This window comes from Mesocricetus auratus, unplaced genomic scaffold (assembly GCF_017639785.1).
Source record: "Mesocricetus auratus isolate SY011 unplaced genomic scaffold, BCM_Maur_2.0 Super-Scaffold_4256, whole genome shotgun sequence".
Lineage (NCBI taxonomy): Eukaryota > Metazoa > Chordata > Mammalia > Rodentia > Cricetidae > Mesocricetus > Mesocricetus auratus.
Window position 1 is genome coordinate 33,196,518 of NW_024429182.1, and position 10,839 is coordinate 33,207,356.

At 44.2% G+C, this 10,839-nt stretch overlaps 1 protein-coding gene across 1 annotated transcript; it reads right to left on the minus strand.

Moving 5' to 3' along the window:
- Positions 1-393: 393 nt before the first annotated feature.
- On the minus strand, positions 394-9,173 carry Kcnv2 (potassium voltage-gated channel modifier subfamily V member 2). The gene is made up of 2 exons (XM_005063724.2): positions 7,754-9,173; positions 394-896 (listed from the first exon to the last, which is right to left on the minus strand). The coding sequence occupies exons 1-2, from the start codon at positions 9,158-9,160 to the stop codon at positions 615-617; spliced, it is 1,689 nt and encodes a 562-aa protein (XP_005063781.1). The 5' UTR covers positions 9,161-9,173; the 3' UTR covers positions 394-614.
- Between the last annotated feature and the right edge of the window lie 1,666 nt (positions 9,174-10,839).

Below are 10,839 nucleotides of genomic sequence, written 5' to 3' on the forward strand. Positions count from 1 at the left end.
GGTAGAGAAAATAATTTGGCAGTACAGATTCCAGACATGTTGACCAGCTGTCATGTATTGAACACTTAGAAATATTCTTTCCAATTCCAATACCCAGGTTAAGAGGTAGGCGTAACTTTGTACATCTCACAACTCGAGAGTTTGAGCTCAGAGGGTTCCCACAAACCTCCGAGCTGGTAGATCTGGAATCCTGATTGAGAGGTTGGTCTGACTCCAAAGCTGATACAGCTCCCACTTAACACTCTATTCTCCGGAAAATGAAGAGCTCCCTCCTGCTTTGAACTAGGAAAACTCATCTCCAGTTAATTCAAGTCTGAAAATACATATTGAGCTAGATGTCATGAGAAGCTGAAAGAGATATCTACAATGTTGCTCCCTTAGAGCCATTCCCAGTACCGATGTCATACATAAACACAATCCCATGAAAGAGCAATGTGAGGCATTTTGAGTTTAGGCCCAAATGAGCATTCCTTGAGATAGAACTTTGAACTGAATGTTCTTTGTATGTGCCAACTTCACATGCCCCTTTGCTGCCAGAGGGGACCATAATTTTAAAAGAAGCAATGAATCTTTGAAGTTCTTGGGTTCTACCAGCCTTGTGTCCTAATGAAGCATTAATTGTCTTGCCTTGTGGTGGGCTGTGTGTTGCTTCCAGATAAACACTGGGCCATCTTCTTTGTGGCTCTCTGCATAAAGTTCACCTTTCCCCGCTCCCTACGGATGGCGGTGTACTCATATGCTTTGAGCTTGCTGTAGTAATCGGAGAATTTGTTGTAGAGGATGGAAATGGGCATCCCATTGAGAATAATCCCGAAAGCGATGCAGAGGAAGGCAAAAAGCCTGCCCAGGTGGGTCTCTGGGTACATGTCTCCATAGCCCACAGTGGAAATGCTTACCTGTTTAAAAGAAAAGCAGGATGGAGCAATTAGCCTTAAGAAGGAAGAGGAAGGGAGAGAAGTCTGCAGGAAGCCTGTCACCCTGTATGTGCACAAGGGAACTGTTAAGAGCTCCCATGGAGCCAGCTTTCAGAGTCACATGAAGGACTGTGCCATGGAAGGAATGCAAGCTGTAGATCTGAAAGATGGGTTTAAATCCTGACAATGGCACACCTGTGTTTATATATGTAGCACAGGGAAATAAGAGCCACTTTAAAGAGCTGTGGGAACAAACTTTATGTAACATACCTTGAATTCCTGTCACAGAACATGTTTAGTAACTGTCTTTGCTTCCACACCTCTCTTCCAGGCTGTATTAGGACAGGGGGATCACCTGGATTCACCTTCATCATGAATGTCTGAGAAAAGGCTTGAATTCAGAAGGTACCAGAACAGTTCAAGTCCAGACTGACCCTTCCCATGTGGTAGATTTTGGGGGCATACATTGAGATGCTAGTACCATCTCTCAGAGGTCTAGTAGAGATGGACTATAAAAGCTACATATTAAGCAGTGGCCATGGCATCAGGCATCCTGGGCAATGAACACTCCACTGCCCTCCCCTCACCAAAGGAGACAATTATAACTTTGCTCAGGGCTGCTGTGTAGTTCAATTGTTTTTCAAAAGGAGATTCTTTAATTGTACACATCTAGAATCTAGAGAAACATACTCATTACTCTGTGAAGGGACCTTCAGAAGACCTCACAGAACAAAACTATGTTCACCCTTCATGAAATTCCTTTCATCATTCTTGTCACACTGTTTTAAATCCCACTAATTGGAGATTTATTTAGGTTAACAAGCTTCCTGTTTAAAATGCAGATTCCCATGGGACTAGTTATCACTTAGTATAGCCAGAGAAAACCCTGGGGAAGCCTCCTGGGGACTGTTTTTATGCCTCACGTGTTTCCATTGGTCCCCAGACTAAGTCACTAGAGGCCTCTGAAGCGGGGCTGCTGCTTACAGTAGTAAAAACTTCCCATTGCCAACTCCAGGGGTGCTCGTTGCTCCCAGGATTTGTGTGATGGCTGTCCCAATCTTCCAACAGATGGCAGTAATTATACAAAGTCACTCCCTTTCCACACTGAGATGGCCTTTGGCTCAGAAATGTAAGCATGCTTGTGTTGATGACGCAAGGGTTAGTTTGAACTTTCAAATGTGGTCGATTGATTAGAATGAAATGGAGAATGAGCCAGCTGGGCAAAGCTGGTGGCAATGATAAGAGGCATAGATCCATCCAGCCCACAGAAAGGGAAAGGTGTGCCTCCCAGGAAGGGCAGGCCCCAAGACTCGCTGCTCCAGATCCATGTAGAGAACTTCCTTTTCCCATGGTAGTAGAACTCAAGCAAGCATGACAGAGACAGGAGGGCATAGACAGGGTTAAAGAAATAAGGACCACATTTGACTTCCTGGGTCCAAACCTACTTCACAGTTGTGTGAGTTTTGGGCAAAGCAGATAAATTCTCTCTGCCTTAGTTTCTATTTTTGACATATGGAGATAATAATAGTACTCACTTTACATGATTGTAATAGGAATCTCACTAAGTAGCTCTGGTTGTTCTGGAACTCACTATGTGGAACAGGTTTGCCTAGAACTCACAGAAATCCGCTGGCCTCCGTCTCCCAAATTTGGGGATTAAAGGTATATTCCACTATGTCCAGTTTGTAATCTTGTTCTTGTCCCTTGCTTCTGGGGGTAGGATTTAGGATTTCTTGCCTTAGGGAAGTTTCTGTACATTACATAGGACATATCACATCTCCATAGATGGTATTAACATGAAAGGCTCCAGACCAAATGACCTCCAGAGTACGTTCTCCCATTAGCAGGGGGATGTGTTTAGAACTGTGACCCAAGTGTCTGAAATTCTTACAAAAATCTAGCAATACTGGCTATTTAACCAGTCTTAAACTGGAAACTGACCATGCTGCAGATTTCCCCTAGTTTTGGGTTTCAAGACTTGGAGTGTGACAGTCCCATGACAACTCCCTCACTAGTCAGCAAGTAATAACATGTCAACCACTGTTCAGAAGAGCATCAGGGTTTCTGGAATATCACACTTGGATTTCTCCTTCAAAAGGCAATGTTTGTTTCCCTCCTGTAGAATGGAGTATAGATAAAATGTCTTGTCAGGCAGTAGTTCATGCATCTAGGAAATGTGATTCCAGAAAATAAAGCTAATTAAGAAAATAATTAGTACCCCTTAAGGTTTTTCCAAAGAAGTAGAGCCATTAAGGGCTGTTTTTTCCTCTTAAAACTATTCTCAACAGTATATGTTGTCCTTCAAAAAATACTTATCCATGCTACTGTTTCAAGAAATATTTTTTTTTGCAAGATAGACCAGCTGATGGTTACAGTTTCATCAGAGAGCTGTCATTGTTGGCCCATAGGATGTGTTTACTAGGAGGGTAATCCTGAAACCCCCACATGACTGGCACTGCTCCAGGCATGGCCTGCTAATCTGTGTGCTAAGAAGCTTGCCCTTCTGTATGTCTCACAATTTTTTCTCCCCCCCCCCGTAGAGAAGGAATCATTCCTGTTTTAATTTCTCTCAAAATGCATCTGGAACCAAAGGTTATTGCTTCCATGTGATAAAGACTATCAGCTAGATAGATGTGGTAGCTTCTCTGTATTACAGACTTACTGCAGGCTAGTCTGTTACATGTGTTTCTTATTACATTAATACTTACAAATAACCCACATTTGGCAGATGCTGGTCTGTCTTGCATACATGAGCAATTGTAGATATAAGGCCCTACGAGGGATTTGTTCTTGCAGATATAAGTGCTGAACAATAGTGAAAATTCTTCACAATACCAAAAGTGACTTATTCCTTTTAAAACCGTGACTTGAATTACAGAGGCTTGAAAGATCCATGGCACTTGAGAGAGGGAAGATAGTAAAAGCAGATCAGCTTAGGGCTTGTTTTCTAAGTTCTGATAAGGACCAAACGATACATAGGAGAATGGGTTGGAGAACCTGTGTCTCATGCGAAGTACAAAGGATACAGCTCGGAGAAGCATAAGAGTCTATCAGCATAGCCAGGTGTGGGAGCACACACTTTTAATCCTAGCATCTGGGAGGCAGAGGCAGTGAACTCTGTGAGTTCAAGGTAATCCTGATCTATAGAGTGAATTCAAGATCAGCCAGAGTTAAACTTTGAGACCCTGTGCCAAGGGGGGAAGAAAAAGAAAATATCTATCATGTTTCTTTTTACTTCATCTTGACATTCCTTGTGTGAGTGTATGGGTATAATATATTTGAGCAGTAATATATTACTACAGTAGAACGATTGTATTATTAGACCTAACTTACTCTACCTCCCTACCATCAAGGTATTTTCTCTAAGTCTCACAGAGCTTTGTTTTCCTGGGCTGACCTGCCCTGCCCCTTGCTTGAGTATGGCCATGTGACTTGCTTTGGGTTGAGTTGATATCTATAACTCAACAAGTTGAGCAAATAAGAACAGAAGTGATATGATACAGTGCTTGCATAGTTAGTTTTGTAGTTTCTCTCTCCTGACATTTGCCATAGCCATAGAGACAGGCCTGTAGAAGTATGAGGGACATATAGGCCTCATGATATCTTCATGCCATCTTTAATCCAGTTAGACCATCAGAGATGAAGATGAGTGTCACCAGATAAAAAGAACTTCTAGTTTAAACAGATAAGACTAGTTGTTCACATGCATCTATCTATCTATCTATCTATCTATCTATCTATCTATCTATCTATCTATCTATCTGGACAAGATCTCACTGTGCAATCCTCGTGGGCCTGGAACTTGTTATGTAGACCAGGGTGGCTTCAGTCTCACAGAGATCTGCCTGGTTTTGCCTCCTAAGTGCTAGGATTAAAAGCATGCACTACCACATCTAGATTAAGTTGCTCACTTTTATATTCATGCACTAAATGAATGCTTGATGCTTTAAGTTGTCAAGTGTTGGCATAGGTTGTGACACATCATTGCTGTGGCAGTTAAGTAACTTGTAACTTATACATCATTTGTAAACAAACAGTTGTATCTGTATTTTGGTGTTTTGTTGGAGTTTTAAAAAAAAACATGCCATAGTGAAAAGATGCCCTTCCTCTACCACTCATCATCAATGCTTCAGAGTATGACCTGGCACACTGTAGGTCCTCAGGGAAGAAGATGGACTTTTGTAGGTTATTTTACATCCTCCTACTTTACAACTACATATAAGAACCAAGGCACTTTGTATCTATCATTTCATGGTGTTATTCCCTCCTTGCTCTCTGATAATAAAAATGCCTAAGCACATAACATGCAAGATAATCAAAGTACTAAGAAGAGCTGAGCTTATAGCGTCAGTTCTGAGAAACACCACAGTCCAAGAATAATCAAGGAAATTTTTCTACTGGATGCTTAGGTTTGCCCATGGAGAAAACACAACTTATTAGTCACTTATGTACTTCATAATGATTTGTCCTGTATAAATCTCAGAACAAACCGGATAAAGGTCATTGGTATGTGGTAAGGTTGATTGAATAGGGAGGTCAGAATATGTGTGATTTGATTTATAAAAACCAAATGTATAATGAAGATAGGGGCTTTATTCTCCAAACCCCTCACATTGGTTAAAACAATAATAGGTATAAACTATTTAACAGATGAAGAAAAGCAAATGGTGATTTAACTTTTGTTGTAAAATTTATTCTTAAAAATCACCAATTCTTAATAAAATAATTCATAACAAAAGGGAAAAATATTCACTTTGCATTAGTAAAGGACACTAAGTGATCAGTAACTCCAGAAATATTACAAAGGTAAAATTTTTAGGTCTAATAAAAGTATTTATATTAGTACAGTTAATGTAACACAAATATTGTGGATCAAAAGTAGTTGAAAGTCCCATAGTAGTGTTACCTTTACACCATAGCCTTTTAAAATCATTGGCTGAATGAAAATTTGACTTTAAAACTTTGTATTATGGGGCTGGAGAGATGGCTCAGTGGTTAAGAGCACTGACTGCTCTTCCAAAGGACCCAAGTTCAATTCCTAGCACCCACATGGCAGCTCACAACTCTCTGTAACTCCAGTTCCAAGGAATCCAACACCCTCATGCAGGCAAACCAATGTACATGAAATAAAATCATTTTTTAAAAAAAGCCTTTGTACTATATTGTCAGCATGTAGATTTGCTGTTTGCATTCCCACTTCAGTCACCTCCAAAGTAAATGTCATTTGCTGGGAACAAATCATCCTCCAAGAACTCCATCTGTACACATGGTTTATCTACTATGGAGATGACCTTTCGTCACTGGGAATATGATCAGAGCAGCAGCCTTTGACAAGCTTGTTCAGACAAGCCTAACAGCACCCTGTCACTGAGGAGAGTTTAGATTACTTCCAGCTTGAAAGGAAAGGAAGACTCACTGAACTGCAGGGAACTTCAAGTCCAACTTCCTCTTCCAGAGATGTGGGAATGAGGAAAGTGAAAGATGGGATGGAACCCCATAATCAACTACCCAGAATCATGGTTAATTGTTGGAATAGTGGAGACTAGCCCCTTCTAAATCTTCCATCCTGACACAGTAACCTGTTGGTAGCCCTGGGCTTAGTTTTGTCTCGGAATTTTGTACTGGACTATGTGCTGACAAGGCAAATGTTAATGTTGTAAATATCCACTCTTTTAATTTTTCCTCAATGCCTTCAAAGGCATTGCCATTTGCTTTAAAGAAGAAAAACAAGGAGCTATTCAATTCTTTCTCATGCCAGCAGGCTTACTCCCTGATCTACAGTGACTTGGTTAGCATCTTTCAGGGATTTATCTGGTACACCAGAAATAGGCATTTTAAGTCAATGGCATGAATTACTATAAAGAGTCCAGTACTCAAGACAATGATAAGAAGACCTAGTTTATTAACAGTGACATTAGGCAAGTGTGACAGTGACCCAGTGGCAGAGCAAGGAAAGGGCATGGAAGTTAGAGTTGGGCAGACTCACATTTTATCCCTGGGTTTGCCACCTCCAGCCATGTGCTGTGCTCTCTGACCCCCAGGGACAACAAAATGGGACAATTACACTCTATCCTGAAAGAGCGGGAGCGCAGTTAGAAGGAGTTTCACTTTTAGACACATCTTTCTGCCCTGAGACTTAACTGGAACGAGAGGCAGTAAGTTCTCAGGCAATTCATACCCCACCCCTATAACTTATCTACCATGTCCTTCAAACACTGAAGCTGCTTCTTACTTGTCCTCTTAAAAAGAAATGGTAACAACAGTCATTTCTTTGTGATGCTTAAGTAAAATCAGCTTTATGAACCATTTAGGACATCAAGAGTCCAATAAGTGGTGACTGGACAATGAGGAGGCACACTTCATCCACAAAACGTGACTCATTTTTCACTTTTCTTAAATTCTGTCTGCCAGAATTTATTTTTTCAGATTTTGCTTTTGCTGTTGTTCATTTTCTTTTGTTTTTATTTTTTTGAGATGAGGGGATCAAGTAACCCAAGCTGGCCTCTGACTCACATGGCTATCCATCCGGCCAAGGCTGGCCCTGAATTCCTGATCCTCCTGCCTCCACCTCCCAAGTGCAGAGATTACAGATTCCTGCAACACGTAGCCTGTCAAGGATTTTAAGATTTGAAGATTAATAGGACCATGTAAAATTCAGTTGGTAAACAACACTCTTGATGTCGTTCCAACCTTATAGTACCTATTCAGGTTTCATGGAGGCAACCTTGGGGTGTAGAGGTGCACTATCTTTTAGCAAGATCAAGAGACAAGGAAAGGGAGGGGCGGAGTGTGTCGTTCTGGGGGAAAGAACGCAGAAGCCCTAGCGTCATGCTACTCACCGCAGCCCACCACCAGGCATGGAGGATGCTGGTGAAGTTGGTGCCAGGCACATCGTGCTCTACCGAATAGACAGCTGCAGAGAAGGAGAAGATGCCCATAGTGATGAAGAGCATCAGGCAGCCCACCTGCTGGTAGCACTGGCGCAGCGTGAAGCCGAAGGCACGCAGCCCTGTGGAGTGGCGTGCCAGCTTGAGGATGCGGAAGATGCGCATGAGCCGCATGAGACGCAGCACCTGGCCCACCTTGCCCACACGCCCCACGGTCTCCAGGTCATGCTCCCGCGGGGAACCCTTGCCGTCCCTCTGGTCCTCGCTCGTGAAGCACTCGAGCAGCAGCTGCAGGTAAAAGGGCAGAATGGCCACCAGGTCCACCAGGTTGAGGGCACTGCGCGCAAAGCGTCTCAGGTTTGGGGTGGAGGCAAGGCGCAGCAGGAACTCCAGAGTGAAGAAAGCCACACACAGCATCTCTACGTGCTCCAGGATGGGCCTCGGGTCCCCACCACCTGTACCCTGCTCAGCCTGATGCTGCATCTCCTCCACAGTGTTGAGTGCCAGGGCCACCACGGAAATGAGCACGAAGAGGTTGGAGGCCACCCCCATGGCCTTGGCGGCCACAGAGGAAAAGGGTTTCTCCATGAGGTTCCAGAGGCGCTGACGCTGTGGCCCATAGAAGCGCATGTCCCTGAAGAGCTCCTCTGCCTCCTCGGCCTGGGCCTGTGCACGCAGCTCCCTCTGGATCTTCAGCTGCTCGCTCAGTTCATCCCTCCGTTCCTCGAAGCAGATGCGACAGCAGCGTGGTGTGTACTTGAGCCTCACGCCCCAGTAACCCAGTTCCTCCAGGAAGCTGCGGGGACATAGCTCATCTCGCACCAGCAGCACCCCTGATATGTAGAAGTTATAGATGAGGTGGAAAACGGCGGGGTCCCGGTCAAAGAAGTACTCATCTGTCTGTGCCTCGTAATCATCGCACAGGTCCAGCTGGTGGCTGCGGCTGGTGGAGGTGACCAGGCGGCCCAGACGCGTTTTGGGGTAGTTGGCCAGCTCGCAGAATTCCAGCTGGTAGCTGTGGCCACCTACGTTCACTTTCAGCGTGGTCAGCTGGACAGGAGTGTCAGTATGGCCATCCAGCGGAGCCGTGGGGCACCCAGGAGGCGGTTTCTCCTCTGCAAGTTCATCCTTCCAGTCCTCTCCGTCCTCCCCACCATCCTCATCTTCCTCAATGTAGTAGTTGTAGCTGCCCTCGGTCCAAGGTGGTGCGATGCTGGCCTGAGAGCCAGTACGGGCTCCCAGGGAGCAGATGCTCCTGCGGTGTTGGTTGCTCCTGGCGTTGGGTACCTCCTCGGTCTCTGGAATACTCCAGGGAATGTAGCTCAACGACAGCCTCCTCTCATTGCTCTGCTTCAGCATGGCTGTGGGAGTCTGCTCGCTTGCCTGTCTCTCCTGTCTGTCTAGGGCCCCTGGTCTGCTCACTGCTGGTGGAAGGACAGAGAGCCAGCCCTGCACTGTCTCCGGGAGACCAGCCTACCTGGGGCCCCAGGCATGACCCTCAAAGCTATTCTTCCTCCTGGCCCTGCCAGATCTGAACACAAGCAGCAGAGACTCGAGTGCTCTAATCTTGCTGATAGGGAAGAAGCAAGTGTTAGGAGGGATTTGGGGCCTCTTAGCCAGTTCTCCCCCACCCCTCTGACGTGGAGGGTGATTATGAGGTCTTAAATCTCCAGATAATCAGAAGAAGGCAGAGATTATTGCTAATAAAAATGTCGGTCAGCTTTGCCCTGGGCAAGTGCTTAGGGTATGTGTGCTGAGTGAGGTAAAATCAACAGAATTAGCTAGAGCATATGGATGTCCCTGTCTTCATGCTTACAGTTCGAGATTGAAGCCTCTTCCTTCAGAAAACCCACTGTGAGCAGTAATGACAGCGGAAAGCTGACTTTGTGACTGGCCAGTTTATGACCCTTTGTTTAGATCCTCTACAATTCTTTTCCTTTTATTGAAAATGGATTCTTTTTTCATACAATATAGTCCAGTGGTTCCCCTCCCCCTTTTCCTCATAGTTCCTCCCCAACCGCTCCCATCCAAATGCACACCCTTTCCTTAGAAAACAAACAGGCATCTAAGGAATGATAGAAAAACAAAATAAATAAAAGCTAATCAGAACACGACAAAATTACCTAACAGGCAAAGGAGCCAAAGAGAAAGACCCATTTGTGCACACAGGCATCCCACAAAAACACAAAACCAGAAGCCATAATAGATATGCAAAGGACCTGTAAGGTAAAACCAAAATGCCCTGATTTAATATTAATGAGATAATGAACCAGTTTTGTATTGGTCATCTACTGGGCATGGGGCCTACTTCAAAGAATGAGTTGTTTACCCAATGAGTCTCCCTTAGACAAAGCTACTTTTTCGTTCGCAAGTGGCTATCAATTGGAGACAGCTTTTAGGTTAGGGATGAGGGCACGTGCCCATTTCTCCATTGTTCCAGGACCCCATCTGGTACAGACCCATGCAGGCTCTACATGCTGTCACAGTCTCTGTTAGTTCATATGTGCTCCAGTCTTGTGTCTAGAAGACCTCAATTCCTTGGTGTCCTCCATGCCCTCTGGTTCTTATAGTCTTTTTACCTCCTCTTCTAGGAGTTCCCTGAGCCATGAGGGGAGGAATTTGATAGAGACAATCACTTTAGGGATGAATGTTTCAAGATCTCTCACTCTCTGCCTAATGTCTGGCTGTGATTCTCTGTATGTGTTCCCATTTGCTGCAGGAAGAAGCCTCTCTGATGATGTCTGAACAAGGCATTGATCTGTGAGTATAGCAGAATGTTGTTACTAGTCAAGTTTTGCTATGTTCTTTTAGCAAAACAGTAGTATTTGGTTTCCCCCAAGGTCCCTGACCTATCTAGTCTCAGGTTCTTGGCCACCCAAGCAGTGTTGGGTATGGATTCCATTTCACAGAGTGAGCCTTAAGTTGAATCAGGTGTTGGTTGGTTATTTCCACAAACTTTGTGCCACTATTAAACTTTTCCTTTATTTTTGAGAATTACATAGAAGTATGCAATGGAATATGATATCTAACCCTCCCGT